Source organism: Hypanus sabinus, chromosome 5 (assembly GCF_030144855.1).
Source record: "Hypanus sabinus isolate sHypSab1 chromosome 5, sHypSab1.hap1, whole genome shotgun sequence".
Lineage (NCBI taxonomy): Eukaryota > Metazoa > Chordata > Chondrichthyes > Myliobatiformes > Dasyatidae > Hypanus > Hypanus sabinus.
The window spans coordinates 37,414,051-37,439,841 of record NC_082710.1 but is presented as its reverse complement, the minus strand read 5'-3'; the positions used below and the strand labels follow the sequence as shown (position 1 = coordinate 37,439,841).

Sequence of the window (25,791 nt, the reverse complement as noted above, 5' to 3'; positions counted from 1 at the left end):
ATCTATAAATACATGAATTGCATGAAACATCATGCTACCAAGTTATACGTGTGCACCTCGCTTAAAGTAAACCTGAAGTTAGGAAAGGCATGTTCAAAGACTGTTCAGTTCAAAGGGGCTGTAAATGGAAGAATTCAAGGGTCATTAACAGTGAGTACATGATAATAATCATAAATTAAAGCAGAAACGGTTGGCTACTTGGTTAAGAAATGCATTTGATTACACAAAAGATAATTGGATTTTAAATACTGAGCAATTTTGAGTAGTATTTTGAAGCACATGAAATAGCCAATGAGAAACAAGTACCAATTTTGCTAAGTACATTGTGTTTAAAGCATACAGTTTGTGTTGAAGTGGCCAAAATGAACTTGTTGATATTGCCAACGTAATGCAGGAACATTGAGAAACTGAAGTTATTGTTGATTACAGAATGCTTTTCATTTCTTAAGCAGATTCAAAAACAATTTTAGCATAAGTAGCTGAATTGAAGAGATTGTCTTAGCATTGTCAGTTCGGTAATGGGCTTAATGATACATTGAGACATCATTTTGTTTGTGGAATCTTTCAAGATAGTATTCAAAAATGGCTCCTAACTGTAGCACAACATACATTTAAAAGAGCAGTTCAAACAGATGTATCAATGGAAACAGCAGACATAAACACAAATGAGTTACATTCAGGAATGAAAGTGAGCATGAACAAAATTCTAACATCTAAACAGAAACTGGCTGGGCTGAAAAAAATGTTACTGATGTAGCTCACATTAAACAAATATATACAGATTTAAAGGCATAACTTGCAGAAAATGCAACAAAGTAGGCCACATACACAGAGCACATAAGGCAGACAAGAATAAATGGAATGCAGAGAAATGAGAAAAAGATGAAAAAGACAATCTTCAATTTCAAAAAGAACACTAGTCTACATGCTGTTGATGAAAACTCTGATAATAATGAGACTGACATGATTATGTCACCTTGAAATTTCCAGAGTGAAAATTAACAACAAACACAAACAAAAGAAAAAGTGCAGAGTCTGAAAATCCAAGCAACACACACAAAACTCAGCAGGCCAGGCAGCAGCTATGGAAAAAAGTGTGCTGACATTTCGGTCCAAGAACCTTTGGCAGGACTGGAGGAAAACAGACAGACAGACATACTTTATTGATGGTCCCGAGGGAAATTGGGTTTCATTACAGTTGCACCAACCAAGAATAGAGAGAAATATAGCAAAATAAAACCAGAAATAATTAAATAATTACATTAGGCCAAGTGGAAATAATTCCAGGACCAGCCTATTGGCTCAGAGTGTCTGACACTGCAAGGGAGGAGTTGTAAAGTTTGATGGCCACAGGCAGGAATGACTTCCTATGACACTCAGTGTTGCATCTCGGTGGAATGAGTCTCTGGCTGAATGTACTCCTGTGCCTAACCAGTACATTATGGAGTGGATGGAAGGCATTGTCCAAGATGGCATGCAAGTTGACACCACCGACAGAGAGTCCAGTTCCACCCCCACATCATCACTGGCCTTGCAAATGAGTTTGTTAATTCTGTTGGTGTCTGCTATCCCAGCACACAACAGCAAACATGATAGCACTGGCCACCACAGACTCGTTGAACCTCCTCAGCATCGTCGGGCAGATGTTAAAGGATCTCAGTCTCCTCAGGAAATAGAGACAGCTCTGACCCTTCTTATAGACAGCCTCAGTGTTCTTTGACCAGTCCAGTTTATTGTCCATTCGTATCCCCAGTTACTAGTAATCCTCCACCATGTCCACACTGACCCTTTGGATGGAAACAGGGGTCACCGGTGCCTTGGCCCTCCTCAGGTTCACCACCAGCTCCTTCGTCTTTTTCACATTAAGCTGCAGATGATTCTGCTCACACCATGTGACAAAGTTTCCCACCGTAGCCCTGTACTCAGCCTTATCTCCCTTGCTGATGTATCCAATTATGGCAGAGTCATCAGAAAACTCCTGAAGATGGCAAGACTGTGCAGTAGTTGCAGCCTGAGGTGTAGATGGTGAAGAGAAAGGGAGACAGGACAGTTCCCTGTGGAGCCCCAGTGCTGCTGACTACTCTGCCTGACACACAGTGTTGCAAGCACACACACTGTGGTCTGCCAGTCAGGTAATCTAAAAGATGAGGAGCAGATTTAAAGGGGGGGGGGGGAGGGAAAGAGAAACACAAGGTGATAGGTGAAACCAGGAGGGGGAGGTATGAATTAGAGAGCTGGGAAGTTGATTGGTGGAAGGGCTGGAAAGGGGGAATCCGATAAGAAAGAACAGAAGACCATTAAAGAACAAAGGAGGGAGGAGCACCAGAGGGAGGTGATGGGAAGGCAAGGGATAAGAGCATCAAGAAATCAATGTTCATGCCATCAGTTTGGAAGCTACCCAGACAAAACATAAGGTGTTGTTCCTCCAACTTGAATGTGGCCTCTTCGTGACAGTAGAGGAGGGAGTGGATTGACATATTGGACTAGGAACGGAAAGTGGAATCAGAACTTTCCCTCTCTCACATTATCTCCTTGTCTGCCCATCACCTCCTTCTGGTGTTCCTTTCCCCTTTTCTTTCTTCCATGGTCTTCTGTTCTCTCTTATCAGACTCTCCCTTCTCCAACCCTGTATCTCTTCCACCAATCAACTTCCCAGCTCTTTACTTCATCCCTCCCCCTCCAAGTTTCACCTATCTCTTTGTGCTCCTCTCTCTCTTCACCTTTTAAATCTACTCATCTTTTTTCCCTCCAGTCCTGTTGAAGGGTCTTGGCCCAAAATGTCGACTATATTTTTTTTCATTGGTGCTGCCTGGCCTGCTGAGTTCCTCCAGCATTTTGTGTGTGTTGCAACAGACAAACAATACGGCTTATGCCAGAAGTGAACTGTAAATTAATTAAAATGGAATTGGACATTGGTTTTGATGGTTCAATTATTCTACAAAATTAGTTTGAATAACATCTCAAAGATACTGAACTGAAGCCTACAGATAACAAAGAATTTATTCTTGAGAAAAGGTAACTCCTGTGGGAGATGATATTTGTCACAGTGAAATACAACAAACAACAAGCTACATTGAGCCTGTATGTGGTAAAACAGGAGGGCCAGCATTGTGGGGATGTGAGTGGCTGAGACAACTACAACTTGATTGGAGACCCATCCACCATTTGTATGCCACCATCCTCTGCAATTAAGCCACCTGAAAGCAAATTAAGAAAGGTACTGGATGATACCACTGCAGTGTTCAAGGATGGCATTGGAAAACTCAAACATATCAAGGGTAAAATAGGGTTAAATGAAAATGCCAGACCCAAATTTTGCAAAGCAGTTCGGTTCCTTATACCATTTGTGATAAAGTAGCCAGTAAGCTAAATCGCATGGAGGCTGAAGGAATTCTTTCCAAGATTGAGTGGAGCCCTTGGGCAATGCCATTGGCCCCAGTCACCATGAAGAATGGGTCTGTTATGACCTGTGGTGATTTTAAGGTCACCATCAACCCAGTACTGAAATTAGACCAATACCCCACTGCCCAGGATAGAGGATATCTTTGCAAACCTTTCTGGAGGAAAACACTTCAGGAAAATGGTTAACTGAGGCCCACTTGCAAAGTGTTTGCCACCATAAACACTCACAAAGGGCTTTATTCCTATAATAGGCTTATTTTTGGAGAGGCATCTGCACCTGCACTGTGGCAGAAAGCTATGGACCAGATGTTGTAAGGCTACTTAGGTACTCAGAGCTTGCTGGATGACATTTTTGTAAGGATGATAAGGAACATCTTCAAAACCTTATAATGTTAAAAAGATTAGAAGATTATCTGTTCAGAACATGATGTGTCGGATATGAATTTGTTAAACCAAGCATCACTTTCTGTCGCCAAATCACAAAGGAGAGAAAATCAGCAGGTGTTCCTGGTGCGGCCTCCTGTATATCAGAGAGTGAGACCCAATGTAGGTTGAGAAATCACCGATGAGCATCTGTTTGGGGCTCTATGTGACCTATATATTGGTGAGACCCAATGTAGACTGGGAGACCGCTTCGCTGAGCTCCGTCCGCCAGAATATGCTGGATCTCCTGGGGGACACCCATTCCAATTCTACTTCCCATTCCCATCCAAACATGTCAATCTATAGCCTCCTCTACTGTTGCAATGAGGCCATGCTCATCACCTTATATTCTATCTGGCTAACCTCAATTTCTCAAACTTCGGGTAACTGCCTTCCCCCTCCCCTCCTTCATCATTCCTGATTTCTGTTTACCTCCATCACTTTATCTCCTGACCTGCCCATCACCTCCCTCTGATTCTCCTCAACTTCTCTTTCTTCCATGGTGTTCTGCCCTCTCATATCAGATTCCTCCTTCTCCAGCCCTTTAGCTCTTCCACCAATCAACTTCCCATCACTTTACTTTACCCTTCCCCCTCTCCCACATATCACCTACTACCTTGTATTTCTTCCTCCTGTCCCCCATCTTACTCTGACCTCTCATCTCTTTTTTCCTGTCCCGATGAAGGGTCTCAGACCGAAACATCAACTGTTTACTGTTTTCCATAGATGATGCCTGGCCTGCTGAGTTCCTCCAGGATTCTGTGTATGTCACTTCCTGTGGTCACATTATTGACAGACAAGGATTACACAAGTGTGTTGAGAAAATTCAAGCAGTGGTGAACAAGTTAGGTCTTTATTCTTTGGAGCGTAAAAGGTTGAGGGGGGACTTGATAGAGGTATTTAAAATAATGAGAGGGATAGATCGAGTTGACGTGGATAGGCTTTTTCCATTGAGAGTAGGGGAGATTCAAACAAGAGGACATGAGTTGAGAGTTAGGGGGCAAAAGTTTAGGGGTAACACGAGGGGGAACTTCTTTACTCAATAAGTGGTAGCTGTGTGGAACGAGCTTCCAGTAGAAGTGGTAGAGGCAGGTTCGATATTGTCATTTAAAGTAAAATTGGATAGGTATATGGACAGGAAAGGAATGGAGGGTTATGGGCTGAGTGTGGGCCAGTGGGACTAGGTGAGTGCAAGTGTCAGCACAGACTAGAAGGGCAGAGATGGCCTGTTTCCGTGCTGTAATTGTTATATGGTTATATTACCTGCATCCCATCACCCAGCTACAAATGTCTTGATGGAAAGGTCTGCCTGAAGTCTTAAAAAAACCCCACTGCAAGCACTGTCAGTAGAACACACTACACTGACATAGAAACAGAATCTCACAAATTTCCTCCTTGCATATCGCAATGCAACCCACTGCACAACCAACTCACCAGCAATGCTGTTCCTGGGTTGTCCCTATGTATATCGTTGAGATGCATTCTCTATTGAGTTTATAGCTAACCAGGGAGGAGTGCTACATATTTAATATTTCAGTAATATATGAGTGATATTGTCTATATTGTTTGATCAAGCATTCTTGTTTGTTTAATTAATATGTGAATTGCATATGTCATCATACTACTATATGATACAGGGGTACCTCATTTAAAATAAACAGTAAGTCAGACCAGCATTCCCAGACTCCAGCATCTTTCTTTGAATTAGTTAAATGTTTTGAAATTACAAAACTTAACACAATTGCTTTCTCTTTCTCCTCCACTGCATTTTTTAACCAATCAGCCAGATGGCTTCAACAAAGCTCTTCACAATGACAACCAGGATTCTCAACCTTTCAGAGACATTTCTTTGTCTTCTTCATCCCCTCACCATGTGCTATTCAACTTAAAACTATATTTTTCCAGTTCCAACGAAGCGTCTGCAAGGTATCAAGTTAACTTTGTCTTTTAATGAATGCTGCCAGACCTGCTGAGTAGTTCCAGAATTTTCTGCTTTTACTTCAGACTCCCAGCAGCTGCAGTACTTCACTTTTGAACTACAAGATTCAATGGCTTTCGGAAATGTCATTACCCTCAGCTATAAATGGAATAAAGGATGATAAAATGAGCATATTCAGCTCACAGTAGTGATTCTTTTGTTATAAGACAGAGAAAAGATTGAACAATATTGATACATCTCTGGATGTTAACAAAATAAAGAAATATGGAAACAGTGAACTACAATGCAGAGAAAGATCAGCTATTATCTTGATGAGAGGCAGCAGGCTCAAAGAGTAAATGGTTGAATATTCTCAAGTTTTTCTAAAAGTCAAATAAAATCATAGACAACTAGGAAACAATATAGAAAGACATTTTTAACTTGCAGGTACAGGGTAATGTAATGGGTGGAAACATGCATAATTCATTACGACCAATATGGAATTGGGGTTCACTTTAAGAGGGCAGTCTGTACATGATGATGTAACTACGTGATTTTTTTTTACTGTGCTTTATGCTTCTGTGTTTTGAGGGACAATAAATGAGTTGTTATGGCTTTTCTTAAACATAAAACACCTCATGCCATTTTATTTGTGAAAACCTACACAGGGACAATACACATTGGCAAAACAGTCATGCATAACTTGAACATCTTTTGTTAAAACTAATGGAAATTTGTTGGCATAACCTATCATTAATTTAAGGAACCAGAATGAGTTGATTAATTAAAGATTATATTAGATAAGCTTTTTTGTTACATGTACATTGAAAGATACAATGAAATGCATCGTTTGTGTCAAATCAAATCAGTAAGGATTGTGTTGGGCCTACATAATCTCCTCTGATTTAAAAAATTCATAAACTTTATTCAGTAAAAGACCTGTATTTACACACATATTGTTTATGTACCATTTTACCTTATTATCCAGACGAAGTAAAAGACAATTTTCTTGTTTGTTGAAGTAAAATTTTTGTGGTTGCGCACTGCATCCTTCAACCCGAACGACTAACTTTTCAGAATCTCTGGCAGGCCAGAAGGGGATGCACTAATTGAAACAACAAACTACTTCACAAGGGATACAAATGTTTTAAAAATAGGATACAAATGTCTAGGCTTCATCTCCTTTTCTCAATTGGCTCTACGTTTCATGTAATTAATGAAACACAATTTACACAATTTGACAATGGATGCAACCAAATTAACATGGAAAAATTAAATCTATCAAAATAAACTATATTTAGCAAATTGAAAACTGGGGAACAAACATAGAATATATATATATACACACACACACACAGCGGCCATCATCGGAGTGGACTGAGGCAGAGTGGGATGGCTTTGGCTCAATCAGGCTTCGGCGAGAATAGACAGAGGCGAGGTTGAGCGGGGCACGACTGTGCAAGCACGTGAAAGTTGGCCTCTGAGATCAGCGGGGGAATTTAAAAAGTGAGCAGAGGCTGAGTATGAGCTTCACGCCAGGTGAGGTAAGGCTGGGTAAGCTCCTTTAATTAATCTAATTAGTTTAGGAGTAGGTAATGGAGGCAGCAGTTAGGGCAGTTGAGTGCTCCGTTTGCAGTATGTGGGAAGTCAGGGCAAGCACAGTTGTCCCTGATGACTACACCTGCAAAAGGTGCATCCAGCTGCAGCTCCTGACAAACCGTGTTAGGGAACTGGAGCTGGAGCTGGATAAACTTCCAATCATTCAGGAGGCAGAGGCAGAAATAGACAGGAGTTTCAGGGAGATAGTCACCCCTAGGAGTCAGGAGATAGGTAGTTGGGCGACTGTCAGGAGAGGGAAAGGGAACAGACAGGAAGAGCAGAGCACCCCTGTGGCCGTTCCCATCAACAATAAGTATACCGTTTTGGATACTGTTGATGACCTACCAGGGACAAGTTGCAGTGGTTGCGTCTCTGGCGTCGAGACTGTACCCTCAGCTCAGAAGGGAAGGAGGGAAAAGAGGAGAGCAGTAGTGATAGGGGATTCGACAGTTAGGGGGACAGACAGGAGGTTTCTGTGGAAGAGATTGAGAATCCCGGATGGTCTGTTGCCTCCCTGGTGCCAGGGTCCGCGATATCTCGGATTGAGTTCTCAATATTCTCAAGAGGGAGGGTGAGCAGCCGGATGTCGCGGTTCATGTAGGGACCAATGACATGGGTAGGAAGAGTGAGGAGGTCCTGAGAGGTGAGTTTAGGGAGCTAGGTGCCAAGTTAAAGGACAGGACTTCCAAGATAGTTTGCTACCAGTGTCACGTGCAGGTGGGTTTAGAAATAGTAAGATAGTACAGATCAACACATGGATGAAGACATGGTGCAGGAGGAAGGGCTTCAGATTTATAGATAATTGGGCATTTTTTCAGGGAAGGTGGGACCTGTTCCTGCGGGACGGTTTACATCTGAACTGGAGGGGGACAAATATTCTTGCGGGTAGGTTTGCTAGAGAGGCTCCAGTGGATTTAAACTAGATACAAGGGGGGAGGGGAACCAGAATGTAGGAACAGATGCATGGGAGAAGGAAGAAAAAGAAGACAGTAAAGTTCAGAGAGGAAGAGGTGGAGAATTTCTTAAATGCATTTATTTTAATGCTAGGAGCATTGTAAGAAAGGTGGATGAGCTTAGAGCATGGATTGATACCTGGAAATATGATGTTGTAGCTATCAGTAAAACATGGTTGCAGGAGGGGTGTGATTGGCAACTAAATATTCCTGGATTTCGTTGCTTCAGGTGTGATAGAATTGGAGGAGCAAGAGGGGGAGGTGTTGCATTGCTTGTCTGAGAAAATATTACAGCGTACTCTGGCAGGATAGATTAGAGGGCTCGTCTAGGGAGACTATTTGGGTGGAATTGGGTGGCAAAGGTGTAGAAAGACATGGGGGTGTATTATAGACCACCTAATGGGGAGCAAGAATTGGAGGAGCAAATTTGCAAGGAGATAGCAGATATTTGTAGTAAGCACAGGGTTGTGATTGTGGGAGATTTTAATTTTCCACACATAGACTGGGAAGCTCATACTGTAAAAGGGATGGATGGTTTGGAGTTTGTAAAATGTGTGCAGGATAGTTTTTTGCAGCAATACATAGAGGTACCAACTAGAGAAGGGGCAGTGTTGGATCTTCTGTTAGGGAATGAAATAGGTCAGGTGACGGAGGTATGTGCTGGGGAGCACTTCGGGTCCAGTGATCACAGTGCCATTAGTTTCAATAAAATTATAGAGAAGGATAGGACTGGACCCAGGGTTGACATTTTTGATTGGAGAAAGGCTAACTTTGAGGAGATGCGAAAGGATTTAGGAGGAGTGGATTAGGACAAGTTGTTTTATGGGAAGGATGTAATAGAGAAATGGAGATCATTTAAAGGTGAAATTTTAAGGGTACAGAATCTTTATGTTCCTGTTAGGTTGAAAGGAAAGGTTAAAAGTTTGAGAGAGCCATGGTTTTCAAGGGATATTGGAAACTTGGTTAGGAAAAAGAGAGATATCTACAATAAATATAGGCAGCATGGAGTAAATGAGGAGCTTGAGGAATATAAAGAATGTAAAAAGAATCTTAAGAAAGAAATTAGAAAAGCAAAAAGAAGATATGAGGTTAATTTGGTAAGTAAGGTGAAAATAAATCCAAAGGGTTTCTACAGTTATATTAATAGCAAAAGGACAGTGAGGGATAAAATTGGTCCCTTAGAGAATCAGAGTGGACAGCTACGTGTGGAGCCGAAAGAGATGGGGGTGATCTTGAACAATTTCTTTTCTTCGGTATTCACTAAGGAGAAGGATATTGAATTGTGTAAGGTAAGGGAAACAAGTAGGGAAGCTATGGAAACTAATATGATTAAAGAGGAGGAAGTACTGGCACTTTTAAGGAATATAAAATTGGATAAGTCTCCAGGTCCTGAGAGGATATTCCCTCAGACCTTGAGGGAAGTTAGTGTAGAAATAGCAGGGGCTCTGACAGAAATATTTCAAATGTCACTAGAAACGGGGATGGTGCCGGAGGATTGGCGTATTGCTCATGTGGTTCCATTGTTTAAAAAGGGTTCTAAGAGTAAACCTAGCAATTATAGGCCTGTCAGTTTGACGTCAGTGGTTGGTAAATTAATGGAAAGTATTCTTAGAGATGGTATATATAATTATCTGGATAGACAGGGCGCGATTAGGAACAGTCAGCATGGATTTGTGCATGGAAGGTCAGGTTTGACAAATCTTATTGAATTTTTTGAAGAGGTTACGAGGGAAGTTGACAAGGGTAAAGCAGTGGATGTTGTCTATATGGACTTCAGTAAGGCCTTTGACAAGGTTCCGCACAGAAGGTTAGTTAGGAAGGTTCAATCGTTAGGTATTAATATTGAAGTAGTAAAATGGATTCAACAGTGGCTAAATGGGAGATGCCAGAGAGTAATCGTGGATAAGTATTTGTCTGGTTGGAGGCCAGTGACCAGTGGTATGCCTCAGGGATCTGTATTGGGTCCATTGTTGTTTGTCATATACATTAATGATCTGGATGATGGGGTGGTAAATTGGATTAGTAAGTATGCAGATGATACCAAGATAGGTGGTGTTGTGGATAATGAAGTAGGTTTTCAAAGCTTGCAGAGAGATTTAGGCCAGTTAGAAGAGTGGGCTGAACGATGGCAGATGAAGATTAATGCTGATAAGTGTGAGGTGCTACAATTTGGTAGGAATAATTCAAATAGGTAAATACTTGGTAAATGGTAAGGCATTGAATAATGCAGTAGAACAGAGTGATCTAGGAATACTGGTGCATAGTTCCCTGAAGGTGGAATCTCATGTGGATAGGGTGGTGAAGAAAGCTTTTGGTATGCTGGCCTTTATAAATCAGAGCATTGAGTATAGGAGTTGGGATGTAATGTTAAAATTGTACAAGGCATTGGTAAGGCCAAATTTGGAGTATTGTGTACAGTTCTGGTCACCAAATTATAGGAAAGATGTCAACAAAATCGAGAGAGTACAGAAGATTTACTAGAATGATACTTGGGTTTCAGCACCTAAGTTACAGGGAAAGGTTGAACAAGTTAGGTCTTTATTCTTTGAAGCGTAAAAGGTTGAGGGGGGACTTGATAGAGGTATTTAAAATTATGAGGGGGATAGACAGAGTTGTCGTGGATAGGCTTTTTCCATTGAGAGTAGGGGAGATTCAAACAAGAGGACATGAGTTGAGAGTTAGGGGGCAAAAGTTTAAGGGTAACACAAGGGGGAATTTCTTTACTCAGAGAGTGGTAGCTGTGTGGAATGAGTTTCCAGTAGAAGTGGTAGAGGCAGGTTCGGTATTGTCATTTAAAGTAAAATTGGATAGGTATATGGACAGGGAAGGAATGAAGTGTTATGGGCTGACTGTGGGTCAGTGGGTCTAGGTGTGAGTAAGCGTTCGGCATGGACCAGAAGGGCCGAGATGGCCTGTTTCCATGCTGTAGCTGTTATATGGTTATATAATAGAATTTTGAATGCATTAAATTTAAGCACATAGTACACAATAGAAACATCAGAGCCTGGAAAAAAAGGCAATTTGCCTAAGTTAGCCAATTTTATATCTACTATGTACTTTTATTAGCACTTTATTTTGTTCTTCATGCCCTGTGAATATCAAATTTTCCAAGTAATTTCTGTCTAAGTAATGACAAGATGGATTAACAAGGGCAAAATTACCTGGTTTGAATCAATACTTAGCCACTTCGCATCACACTCTTCAGTTACTTCTATTCTGTATTTCGTTCGATTGATGATCATGTGAAATGGTGTGAAGGTCACAATTTTTGTTAGGTTGAAGCTGCTGGTGTCTATCCTCACACCAACCTAGAAAAATATCTTCTGATTAGAATCGATTTTGCTCATGATTAGAAAAGGATTAAAAAAAACTGAATCATGCTGTAAGTAGTTGACACATTTATTTCCTTATGGTTTCTTGTTTCCATGGAGACCCACTTGTCATCAGTTACAAAATGCTCATTTCCACATCTCTAGAATTAGGGCAACAGATATCAATTACTCAATTGAGGTTCCAAACTGATAAAAAGCTGGATTTTAGTATTGTTAGGTGAAGTTTGCAGATAATTGTTGAAGGAGGTCAGAAGGATGGGTTCCAGCAACAATCCTCTCTTTGACACTTCAAAACCTATCCACCACCTGCAAGGAATGTGACAGAATTCATTCCACTTGTTTTGAGAACTTTAATCACTAGCACATTTTAGGTGCAGCTCATACAACCTCCAAAATACACTGAACAACACCTCCCTAAATGCCACTGTCAAAAAGATGAGCTCTACAGACACAAAGCAACATTATTGTTTACTTCTCAAGAGCCCATTGTTTGCCTCAGAAAAGTAACCTCAGTTCTGGAACTCCTTACGAAATAGTACTGTGGTAATGCTTTCATCAGATGATTTCAGCAATTTAATTCAGCAATTCATCGCCATCTTTTCCAGGAAATTGGAAATGGGAATAAGACTTCAATGGATGAAAAAGATTCTTTATTTCCTTTTTATAGAACTTAAAATAACACTAATTAAGAACCCACAGGGATAAAAACTCCTTCCTGATCAAATAATTTTCAAAAATTGCATGCTTTTTCTCTCATTTATCTAAAAGGCTTAAAATTCACTGCAAATAAAAAAATAAAATGATGAAAATATCTGGCAGATCAGGTAATAGCTATACAGGGAGAAACCAAGCTATTCTAAAGACAGACTGCTGCTATGAAATTTGAACTTTATTTCACTCTTTACAGACATCATTTGGTTTACTGTGTATTTCAAGGTTGTTAGGCTTTATCCTGAAAACTACTTAATACATAAAGTCATACATTAAGAAACGTAACAGCTGCTTAAAAGCAATAGCGAAACTAAGCATGGAAGCCCCAAGAGAAAATAGCATTGAGCTTTTAACTAATAGATTAATGTAGTTTATCCATAGTTTCATATATATATAAAAAACTGTCAAGGGTCATAGCTTTAAGTAAGTGTATGATAATATCTTACCTGATAATCCTTTTTTGGTCCTTTGCATTTAACAGAGCCATAACTACCCACAGTGTTCAGAGAAAACCAATCTGACAATTCGCTGTCAGTTATCTTTAGCTGAACCTGTTATTAAATTATTAAACAGATACAATTTTGTTGTCACTTAGCAATGGTGCAACTATACTAACTGACTTTGTTCAAAGCATCTGTCACATATCCCTACAATGAACTAACAGTCAAATTACTTCATAATACATTTTAGAGTATCACACAAATCCAAGTGCTTTCCATTAAGGGGATAAAATAGGGCATTATATTGTATATATTTGAACATTTTACAAGTAAATTTACTCTTTAAAAACTTGGAAATCTTAAAATCAATATACTACACTAATAATTTAAAACCATATTCTAAAACATGATAAGAGAAATCAAACCTTCATCAAGTAATGCCAGTATGATACACAAAGCTGTAAAGTTTATAGCTGTAAAACCAAATCAGGAAAATGGAAAATGAAGAAAATGTTCTTTATGTCCTTGACTTGACTGGTAGAAATGCCACGAATTTGATGATTTAACATTTAATTGGAGTTTAATTACTTTTAAAATAGTAAATGCCAAACGTCAAAAATGAGATTTCTTGGATCATTTCATTCAAAATTGCTGTTCAATGACAGACTTGAAGTAGGTATGAAGTATATGGTATTTCACTTTATGATTTTAATTAACTAAAATTCAATGCCTTATTGAAGCACTAAAATACTGCATTTAAGAGGACAAATTGTAATAAAGCAAAATTACATGACATTTAAAATCCAAATTTCAACATATTGAAATATTTAGGAACCAACTGCTTAATTGGGAAGTAGACTGCAGGAGATGAACAATCCTGATGGATTGGTGGGTGTCTGGATTTCAGCAGAAGGGCAGTAGAAGCAGAAATGCTCTGCACTAAAGTGGATCTAGATGAGTACTGTAGAAGGCAGATCCACCAATGCAATGGACCAAGTGGAACTGACCTGAACACATTTAGGGGGTAGGATACATGATCACCTATAATGATTTAATAATTCTTTCATTTATTTGACACCAAAACTGTTACCTTTGAAACTTCTAATCTAATTTTCCTATACTACTCTCAGCATCAAAGGTTAATATCCAAATTTGCAAACACGAGGAAATCTGCAGATGCTGGAAATTCAAGCAACACACACAAAATGCTGGTGGAACACAGCAGGCCAGGCAGCATCAATCGTAAGAAGTACAGTCGAAGTTTCGGGCCGAGACCCTTCGTCAGAACTAACTGAAATCTCCTATCATTTCGGATCTCCCCCTCTCTCTTTCAAATCTCTTACTCTCTCTTCTTTCAGTTAGTCCCGATGAAGGGTCTCAGCCCAAAACGTCGACTGTACTTCTTCCTGTTGATGCTGCCTGGTCTGCTGCATTCCACCAGAATCTTGTGAGTGTTGCTTAATATCCAAATTATTCAGGTACTCTTTACAGGCATGCAAAAAGAACAAATGGGTTAACCACTTTGAGATTAACACACTCTGATGGTATTAAAGGTTTGTAAAGTTCTATACCCATGAACAGCAAAAAATGGGCTACTCTTGAACAGGTAGCAGCATAGTCAGGAAGCTGTGACTTTTTAATTCAACTGCACTTTATCTTTTTACTTCTTGTTTACTAATCTAATTAGCTCCCCTGTATAGGATAGTACCCTTCCTCACAATTTCAACATATTTAATAGGACTCTCTAACCTGAAAAGTTCAAGTAGCTTGGTGTTGGGATAAAGTGCCACAAACATTGAACAAATTTACACACTTCAGTATATTCTCCCAATGTTCAAGGGTCTCATGAAGTAGCTTTTTCTTTACTATACACGATCAAGTCATCAAAAGAGACAGAGGAAAAATAGTTGGAGAATGTCAGCATCAACAGTACAGTGTTGCGCCTCATGATCCAAATGAGCAATTAGCATTTAACAAAAACAATATGACCCAACTGAAGTGACTGGATGAAATAGAAATTCAGGGGTGGGATCCAGCTTCCTGACACGCGTACACTTTTGTCACAGTTGCCTTCACACCCTCATCCATAAAAACTCCTCCAACTTAAATATTCCTTTGATAAAAAGTACCATCTACTTGTTATTTCACTATTTTAAATAATAATTATGGAAATAAAGACAAATCAGCATTAAACCTTCCTGAGGTGGAACAGAAAGGAACCCTACCTTGTTCTTTTGGAAAATACATTTTGATCCAAAAGAAAATAGCAAAGGTTTTCTGTAATCCAAAGGATGCTTACGGTGGACATCATCAGCTTTATACTGAAGCATCCTCCCAGTTTTATTTATCATCCAATATGGACTATGCAATGTCAACAAAGTGTATCCAACGTTGCTCGTCACAAGGATTGCAATGTCTATTTCACTCTTTTCATCATCGTGTGTTTTAAATTTGATTAATTCAATGTCAGTTTGGTTGCTTTTGATGCTGTATTCTCCTGACCAATTATGGCCCAAATAATCAATAGTGAGTGTCAACTTAGACTTGTCCAATACAGCATCATGAAGCTGGGCAGAATTTCCTTCGTCGACCTTCAAGGTTCGTTCCACACTTCCCTGCAAAAAAAAGCACAATTTCTTTTTTTGAAAAAATATTGTTTACAATTTTATTTATTAACATCTACTGAATATCAAAAGACCAAAAGAGTAGACATGCAGAGAATGTTCCCAGTAGTGGGAGAGTCTAGGACCAGAGGGCACAGCCTCAGAAAACATAGATTCTTTCTATAACAGAAATGGGAGAACTTCTTTAGTCAGAGTGGAATTCATGGCCATGGACAGCTGTGGAGGACAAGTCATTCAATATTTTTAAAGTAGAAGTTGATGGGCTCTTGATTAGTAAGGGCATCAAAGGTTACAGGTGAAGACAGGAAAATGGCATTTAGAGGGAATTAAATTAGCCATGATCAAATGGGAGGGCAGACCTGATGGGCTGAACGACTAAATTCTGCTGTCTTTTGATCTTTTCTCTATGAAATTTACACATGCAACAAAGAACAAACAATGAAAGAAGAAACACAAAAAAATTCCGAAAAGCTGCCAAAGTCATATTAACACCTGGATTTAACTTTGAAAATAAAATACAATATTCCAGAGAGATACATTAATTTGCACAGATAATAGGTTAAAAATTGTTCTTGCATTATCATATAAAGGATTACATATGACATGCCATGCCCAGATGGGGTACCTAGTCTTGTACTGAAGACCTGAGCTGATCAACTGACTGGAGTATTCACTGAGATCTTTAACCTCTCGCTTTGGCAATCTGAGGTATCGCCTGCTTCAAGTAGGCTTCAATTATACCAGATCCTAAGAAAAATGTAGCAAACTGCCTCAATGGCTATAGTCTAGTCACACTTACTTCCACAGTGATTAAGTGTTATGAGAGGTTAGTGATTAAACATATCAACTCCTGCCTGAGAAGAAACTTAGACCTGCTCCAATTTGCCAACCGGAGCAACAGGTCCACAGCAGATGCCATTTCATTGGCTCCTCACTCAACCAAGTGGATTATTAACTTCAGGAGGAGGAAACTGGAGGTTCGTCAGCCAGACCTCATTGGGGGATAAGATGTGAAGAGGGTCAGCAACCTTAAATTCCTTGGAGTTATCATTTCAGAAGAACTGTCCTGGGCCCAGTTTGCAAGTGCAATTACAAAGAAAGAACTGCAGTGCCTCTACTTCCTTAGAAGTTTGCTAAGATTCAGCACGACATCTAAAACTTTGACAATGTGGTATAGATGCGTGGTGGAGAGTACTGACTGGCTGCATCATAGCCTGGTAAGGAAACAACAATGCCCTTGAACAGAAAATCCTACAAAAAAAGAATAGTGGCCCAGTCCATCACGGGTAAAGTCTTTCACACTACTGAGCACAACTGCACAGACTGCTGTTGCAGAAAAGCAGCATCCATCATCAGGGACCCCAACCACACAGATCATGCTCTCTTGCTGCTGCCATTAGGAAGGTCAGCCTCATACCAACAGGCTCAGGAACAGTTATTACCCCTTAGCCATCAGGCTCTTGAATCAGAGGAGATAATTCCACTCAACTTTGCTTGCCCCATCATTGAACCGTTCCCACATTCTATGGACTCACTTTGACCGACTCTTCATCTCATGTTCTCGATTTTTATTGCTTATTGATTATTCCTATTTTCTCTATTCTTTTTGTATTTGCTCACTAGTTGGCTGCCCTGCTGATGCAGTCTTTCATTGATTCTATTATGATAATTGGATTTATTGAGTATGCCTGTAAGAAAATAAATCCTTGGGTCGACATACATGTACTTAGACAATAAATTTTCTTTGAACTTTGACTTTTTTTTGAAGAAAAGGTAACAAGAGATTTCACATGGTGGAATCTCAGACAAAACTGCGAGATGAACCCAGTAGGTCAAGTTGCACCTGTGCAGGAAAATGGACAACCAACATTTTAGGTTGAGAACCTTCATCTATTCCACAGATGATGCTTGACTCCCCGAGTTTTGTCAGCAGCTGGGTTTTTTTTCCCATCTCCCTCATGCCTTAACTTTCTTAGTATTTTCTATGCTGGTTTTACTTTCCATCAGCATTACCTTACATTTACCTGTATTGAAATCCATTTGCTTTGCCTCGGCCCATTTTCCTAACTGATCAAGGCTTCTCCGTAATCTGCAAAAACTTTCTTCACTATGAACAATATATCCTAATTTTGTGTTGCCTGCAAACTTGCTGATCAAGCCTTGTGCATACACATCTAAATGAATAACAAGAGGTTCCAACACCAACAACTGGGGCATACCACTAGTCATCAGTCTCCTTTCTTACCAATTTATCCCTCACATCTCCTAGCCAATTTTGAATCTATCTAACTAGTTTTCCAGACCAACCGTCCATGCATTACCTGATCACAGATCCTGCTCGTCCAAATACTCAACATCCATTGCCCTTCCCTTACCTATTCTTTTACCTCTTCAGAGACCTCAAAAATATTCACATTCATCAAACACGACTTCCCACACACAAAGCCACGCTAATTCCTTCAAGTCAGACTGTCTATCCAAAGGTGGTAGATCATCTCCCACCGAATTCTCTGCAGCAATTTGCCTGCCAAAATCAAAATGACCATTCTGTAACTTCCAGGCTTGTCCTTGCTAACCTTCTTAAACAATGAAACAATATTAGCTACCTTCCAGTCTTTGAGAACATTATCAATAGCTAACAATGAAACAAATCAAGAAACTTTTCTGGACACACTTCACAAATTCCACTCCATCCTGGTACTTAACACACTGTGGACCAGTTAATATCCAAGAAATTAAAATCTCCCACTTATACATTCTATTATTCTTACAACCACGAGCAATTTCTCTACACACTGCACTGACCACATGGGGGTTGGGTGGGATATATAATATAATCCCCTACAATGATGTTTGCCTTCTTTTTATCTTCTACCCAAATGACCTCACTGGACAGTTCTCCAAGAATGTCATCTCTAAGCATCACTGTTAGGTTCTCCATTAGCAAAAAGGCAACAACCTCTCCTCACTTAACTGTATCTCTGTCATGCCTGTAGCACCTATACCATTGAGCTACCAGTCCTACCCTTCTCTCAGCCATGTTTCTGTCCTGGCTATAACATCCCAACCCCCAGAGCAAATCCAAGTTTATCCACCTCAGTTATTAATATTTGTGCATTGAAATAAATGCAATTCAATTAACTACTTCCAATTCTCTTTTTACTGTGCCCCTAGCTACCAGGATTACTAAATATGCTCTCACTGGTTACTGCCTTATCCAATAACTTTCCCCTGCTCAAAGTTCCACACCCCTGTCAATCCAGGTAAAACAGAGCAAGTGACAAAATAGTTGGTTTATTAAGTAATTACACTGAAATTAATACAGGATAAAAAGGAAACAAATCTAGAATGACAACTAAATATAGAGACATATATAGCTACAACTATAAAGCTACAAAATTGTTAAAACAATTTCAAATAAAATGACGTTACATCCAGTTCCCTTCCCTTGATGGCAGGATTTCTATAAATACATAGAAAGAAAAACATTTGAGCACAATCAAAGGTGTATAAATAAAACATACCAGTAAACTTACCTCAGTTAGGCATACATCAACCATACAAGGCAGAAGGTTTTGAAGAATTGCAGTAGGCCACAAATGGAGCACATATGCATTCTTGTCTTCATCAGGATTGTCAGATGTCAGTGTGTCATGTACTGCAACTATATTGATCATCATTGGGTCCTGCTCATTGTTCCCAACAAAACAGCACTCACGCTTAAATACAACTTTAGTATTTGTATTTAAATGACCAAAAGTGATAGTTTCACAGGGAGCATATGGTTCCTTGTTCTTCATTATTAATTGTAAACGGAGAGCTGATCTAAAAAAAACAGAAAATGTGTTTTAAAATGATAAATGAACATTTATGCTTTATCAATTAGCAAATGTATTTAAAACTATTCTCTGCCTCAAAATTCAAATTGCAGATGGTATCTTCAAACATACAATGATCTTCTAATGCACTTCATAGCAAAAATACATGAAGGTCACCAAGCCAACTGAGTGTAGTAATGCTTAAAATGCTGTCTCACTGATAAAACATTAAAATACAAACTATCCCCCATGGCACAGTTTGAAGAAAAGTTGGGAGTCCTTTGAGGATTAACTACACTGTTGCACTTTACAATAATGGTTATACTTCAGACCTCACAATGGTGTAAAGAGCTGTTGGAAAGACATTATAAAAATAGCTCTCATGAAAGACAACATATAAACACCTTTTCCTTTAAAAAAAATGAAACCATGGAAAACATGATGCCCATAATGCCCAGGGGGCATCTAATAGGCTATACAACCACTCAAATACATTCCAAAGTGCGGAAACCAGCTTCGTTAGGTGGTAAGTGCATTGACTAATCTAATGTGCATGCACTAAGCTGCTAGATGTGGTCAGATACAATTTCTGGACTAGCTTCTTTTAATGATGGTGATTCAATGATAATGATGGCAGTCAGTACAAGCTTCTTGTTCTTTGGCAAAATTGTACCATTAATTTTTACATCCACCTTAGGGGGCTAGCTGTTACACAAACTCATTTGTAGAGGCAAACAAGAACCTCAGACAGTTGAAGTTTGGTATAGGCCCCCCAAATCTTAAGAACTTTCTACAGAGGCACAATTGAGAGCATCCTGACTGGCTGTACCACTGCCTGGTCTGGGAACTATACTTCCCTAAGTCACAGGACTCTGCAGAGAGTGGTGTGGACAGCCCAGCACATCTGTAGATGTGAACTTCCCACTATTCAAGACATTTACAAAGACAGGTTTGTAAAAAAGGCCTGAAGGATCACTGGGGACCTAAGATACCCCAACCACAAACTGGTCTAGCTGCTACCATCCGGGAAACAGTATCGCAGCAAAAAAATGCCAGAACCGACAGGCTCTGGGACAGCATCTTCTACCAGGCCATCAGACTGATTAATTCATACGGATACAATTGTATTTCGATGTTACTGACTGTCCTGTTGTACATGCTATTTATTATAAATTACTAATAATTGCACATTTAGACGGAGACATAATGCAAAGATTTTTACTTCTCATGCATATGAAGGAAGTAATAAAGTCAATTCAATTCAGTTTAAATCTTCTTTAAAGTAGCTTGCTATAATTTTCACATTGTCCACCTCACAATGTTTCCCTTCCTTTACTCAACCTTTGTATTTTCATTTCATTTTAAAATCTTTTTATTAATTAGTATTGAAGATTAACAAGGTACATTGAGTCAATATTTCATTATATACAAGAATTAAATTAGCAAATAACTGATTAACGAAGCTAAGCAATATATCAATAATAATAAGAGAAAATAAAGTGTTAAGAATATTTTTTGAAGGAAAAAGGGAAAAAACCCTTAACTAAAAAAAATCTCTACTAACTGAAAAAAAACAAACAAAAAAAATACCAATCCACCACCTCAAATCCATTTAAAAAAAAATTGGAAGGAAACCATATTAATTATCTCAAATTAAATGATAGTAGCGGGCAAATGAACCCCACCTTTTCTCAAAATCAAATTGAGGATCGAAGTTCAACTTCTGATTTTCTCCAAACTAAGGCATAACATCACCTGAGAGAACCATTGTATCAAAGTAGGAGCAGAAACGTCTTTCCATTTCAACAAAATAGCCCTTCTGGCCAATAATGTAACAAATGCAATTACATGTTGGTCTGACAGAGAAATACCATGAATATATTGAGGGACCATACCAAATAAAACTGTCAATTTATTAGGTTGTAAATTAATTTTAAAAACTTTAGAAACTGTAGAGAAAATAGACTTCCAGAAATGTTACAGTACTGAACATATTTGTCAATGTAAAAGTCTCAGTTTTACATCTGTCACACTGACTATTAACATCAATAAACATCTTAGACAGTCTCTCCTTTGTTAAATAGTAATGATGTACAATTTTAAACTGAATTAAGAGTGATTGGCACAGATCGAAGAAGAGTTAACCAATTTCAAAATCCGCAACCAATCTTCTATCAGGGTCATGTTAAGCTTTCTCCCCCAAACTTGCTCAATCTTAAGTGAAGGCTAATTGTGCTGTTATAACAATAAATTATAAATTTTCCCAATAAAACCCTTCACTAAAGGATTCATTTTTAAAATAAAATTTAACAGGTCAGAATCTTGTATATATGGAAAATTACTTAAGTTTTTTGTAATTAATGTCTGACCTGAAGATATTGCAGGAAATATGAATATGAGAGAGAGTATTAGTTACCAATTTCTCAAAAGACATCAATTGGCTGTCCTGGAACAGATCCATGAAGGAATAAACCCCTTTATTCCTCCAAAAAAGAAAAGTAGGATCACTTAATAAAGGTTTAAATAAATAATTTCAATAAATTAAACCAAAAAGTTTAAATATTTTGAAATTAAAAAAGTTATGAAACTGGAACCAAATTCATAATGACTGCTTAATCACAGGATATGAACTTAAGTTAGTAATTTTGGCCAGTTGTACAGATAAAGAAGCTCCTAATAATGTTAAGTGAAACTGTTTCACAGCATTCAATTCCAAATCAGCCCAAGACGGTCGTTCATCTCCATCAGCCCAATATAACCAAAAACACTTATAACGTATATTGACAGCCCAATAATACTTTCTTAAATTAGGCAAAGCAAGACCTCCATCTCTTTTTAATTTTTGTAAATGATATTTCCCAATTCTTGGTCTTTTATTATTCCAAACAAAAGATGAAATAATAGAGTCAACCTGATCGAAAAACTTCGTAGTTAAAAAAAATAGGGATATTTTGAAATACATGTAAAATTTTGGTAAAATCATCATTTTAACTGCATGAATTTGGCCAACTAATGAAAGTGTAAGTGGATTCCATCTACAAAATAATTGCTTCATAAAATCCACTAAAGGAACCAAATTAGCTTCATAAAGGTCCTTACAATTTTTAGTAATATTACCTAAATATTTAAATGAGTCCTTAACTCTAAAAGGAATGTCATCATATATAGAAGCAGAATCATTTAGGGGAAATAATTCACTTTTATGAAGGTTCAGTTTATATCCCAAAAAAACTTTCCAAAATCATTTAATAGTTTCAATAAACTAGGAATGGATTCTTCAGGATTGAAATATAAACTAAGAGATCGTCAGCATAAAGAAAGTTCTTATGAACAGTCCCACTTATGAAAATTCCATGAATATCTTTAGCTTTAGGAAGTGCAATAGCCAAGGGTTCCTACCTTTGCATTTTCATTTAAATATTCAAAGCAAGCCCACAAATCAACTTGTAATTTTGACTCCACCTCCACTTCTCAGTAAAGCTCAGATTTAGGAGGTGATGCTGATGTGGCTTTGATAAGTTGCTGCAGTACACGTACTGTCTACCTTCTCCAACATCAACAGAAAACTTGAGATTAATGTATTTAAAGTTTAGATTCTTATAATGCCATTCAAGTGGACTACTTTGGTTTGGATAAAATCAAGATGCGTCAATGTTTTTGTTTTAGAACTGCACTAAATATTGAAGGTATTCATCACCTTATTGATGATGTTGCAGGTACTGAGAGAAAAAATTGGGAACCCAGGTCACTAGAGTTGTACGACAGCAGCTGTACCTTCTATCAGTGGACAAACACATTGCTGCAATTACAAAGAAGGTACACTAGCAGCTTAACTTCAACAGGATTAAGAGTGATTTGCTATGTCACCAAGAATTTTTGCAAATTTTTATAGAAGTATCGTGAAGAGCATTCTGAGTGGTTGCATCAGGGCATGGCATGGAGATTCCAATGCACAGGATTATAAAGGTTATAGTCTCAGTCAACTCCACATTGGCATAACCCTCCCCATCTTCAGACATCTTCAAAAGGTGGTGCCTCAAGAAAGCAGCATCCATCACACAATTGGAAAAATGTCCTCTTTTTGATACCTCGAGTTCAAAATGAATTTATCATCAAGGTACAAACAGTGCCTACGAAAAGTATTCACCTTCTTTAAAGTTATCACCTTTTATTATCTTACAACATATAATCACAGCAGATTTAATTTGGCTTTTCTGAGCCTGATCATCAGTAAAAGACTCCTCCGTGTCAAAGTGAAAAAAGATCTCTAGAAAGTGATCTAACTTAATTACAAATGTAAAACACAAAATTATTGATTGCATATGTATTCATCCCCTTTAATATACACACCAAATCATCACTGGTGCAGCCAACTGGATTTAGAAGGCACATAATCAATCAAGGTGTCAATTGTTAGTAATAAAAATATACCTGTATCTGGAGAGTGCAACTGCTGCCAAAAGCTACATCATGAAGACAAAAAAAAACACTAAGCAAATCCAGAAAATGGTTATTGGAAAGCACAAGTTAGGAGATGGATACAAGAAAATTTCCAAGTCACTGAATATGCCTTGGAGTAGAGTTAAGTCAATCATCAAGAAATGGAAAGAATACAGCACAGCAGTAAATCTGGCTAGAGCAGGCCATCATCAAAAACTGTGTAACCGTGCAACAAGGGGACAAGAGAGGGAGGCCACCAACAGTCCTATGACAACTCTGGAGGAATTATAAACTTCAGTGGCTGAAATGGGAGAGACTGCAGAAACAACATCTGTGGTCTGGGTGCTTCAACAGTTGCAACTTTATGGGAGAATGGCAAAGAGAAAGCCACTGCTGAAAAAAAAACTAATGATATCTCGGCTGGGGTATGCCATAAGGCGTGTAGGAGACTCTGAAGTCAGATGGAAGAAGGTACTATAATCTGATGAAACAAAAATTGAGTTTTTTTGCCATACTAAACGCTATGTTTGGTGTAAGCCAAACACCACCCGTCAAGAGCAAACTATCCCTACTGTGAAGAATGGTGGCGGCTGCATCATGTTGTGGAGATGCTTCACTGCAGCAAGCCATGGAAGTGTTGTGTTAGGTGGAAGGTAAAATGAATGCAGCAAAATACAGAGAAATCCTGGAGGAAAAACTAACGCAATTTGTAAGACAATTGAGACTTGGGAGAAATTTATTTTCCAGCCAGTCGATGGCCCCAAGCTAAAACCAAAGCCACACAAGAATGGCTTAAAAACAACGAAGTTAATGTCCTGGAGTGGACAAGTCAGTGTCCAGACCTCAATCCATTCGAGAATTTGTGGGTGGACTTGAAAATGGCCGTTTACTCATGATCCCCATGCAATCTGACAGAGCTTGAGCAGTTTTGTAAAAAAGAATGGAGAAAAACTGCAGTGTCGAGATGTGGAAAGTTAAGCTTTTGGACAGAGGGAGATCATATATGGCAAATGTAAACCAGAATCTCTAAAACTAAAATTGGTTCAATGGACTCAAAAGAGAATTTGAAGCACTCTTTGCATAAAAACATAGTGTTACGTGGCAAAACCATTCACATCAGAAAGGTAAGGAAGGCAGATTAAAGGGAGTATTTACGGTATAATAAGTTGGTGGGGGATAGGAACTGGAGTGATGGGGTAGCTGGTATACAAGTTCATGCAGTGTGTAGTGAGTCTGTGAGGAAGGACAGACATATGAGAGGGCAAATTTGCAGTCTGTGGGATAAGTTGAAGTGTAACATGGAGGCAAAATTCAAATGCACACAGTATACAGTACAATGTAGATCTTGTAGTGCAGTTAGAGTTGGCAGGTATGACATTGTGGGCATCGCTGAGTTGTGGCTGAAAGACAATCATAGTTGGGAGCTTAACATCTAAGTATACACATTGTATCAAAAGGACAGGCAGGCAGAACCGGTGAGGTCGTTCTGTTGGTAAAAACAAATCAAATCCTTAGAAAGAGGTGATACAGGATCAGAAGATGCAGAATCCTTGTGGGTAGAGTTAAGAACTGCAAGGGTAAAATGACCTTGATGGGAATTATACACGTCTCAAAACAGTAGCCAATACATGGGACATAAATTTCAACAGGAAATAAAACAGGCATGTAATAAAGGAGATTTCAATATGCAGGTAGATTGGGAAAATCAGATCAGTGCTGGATCCCAAGTGAGGGAATATGTTGAATGTCTTTAAGATAGCTTTTTAGATCAGCTTCTGGTTCAGCCCATGAGGGGAAAGGCAATTCTGGATTGAGTGTTATGTATGAATCCGATTTGATTAGGGAATTGAACCCCAAAGGAGGCATTGATCATAATAGAATTAAACCTGTTGTGTAAAACAGAGAAGATGAAGTTAGATGTATTAGTATTACAGAGGAGTAAAGGGAAACATAGAGATATGAGAGAGGAGCTGCCTAAAGTTGACTGGAAGCGGACACTAGCAAGGATGATGGCTGAACAGCAATGGTTGGGGTTTCTGAGGGCAATTTCAGATGCAGGATAGATGCATCCACTAAGAAGTGTTCTAAAGGAAACGGTAGCTGAAAAGGGAAGTCAAAGACAACATAAAAG

The 25,791-nt window shown here is 38.8% G+C and overlaps 1 protein-coding gene across 3 annotated transcripts in view; it reads right to left on the bottom strand.

Annotated features, from left to right (window-relative positions):
• vps13a (vacuolar protein sorting 13 homolog A) overlaps nucleotides 1-25,791 on the bottom strand; it is a 361,176-nt gene that overhangs the window by 88,957 nt on the left and 246,428 nt on the right. For all 3 annotated transcript variants that reach the window (XR_009512162.1, XM_059969760.1, XM_059969759.1), the window contains exons 47-51: nucleotides 18,939-19,227; nucleotides 15,004-15,393; nucleotides 12,785-12,889; nucleotides 11,457-11,603; nucleotides 6,720-6,848 (exon numbers count right to left, since the gene is read on the bottom strand). Coding sequence is in view for 2 of the 3 variants with exons in the window: in XM_059969760.1 (XP_059825743.1) it covers nucleotides 6,720-6,848; nucleotides 11,457-11,603; nucleotides 12,785-12,889; nucleotides 15,004-15,393; nucleotides 18,939-19,227 (1,060 nt within the window). In the remaining variant the exon portion in view is untranslated. The remainder of the gene's footprint in view (nucleotides 1-6,719; nucleotides 6,849-11,456; nucleotides 11,604-12,784; nucleotides 12,890-15,003; nucleotides 15,394-18,938; nucleotides 19,228-25,791) is intronic.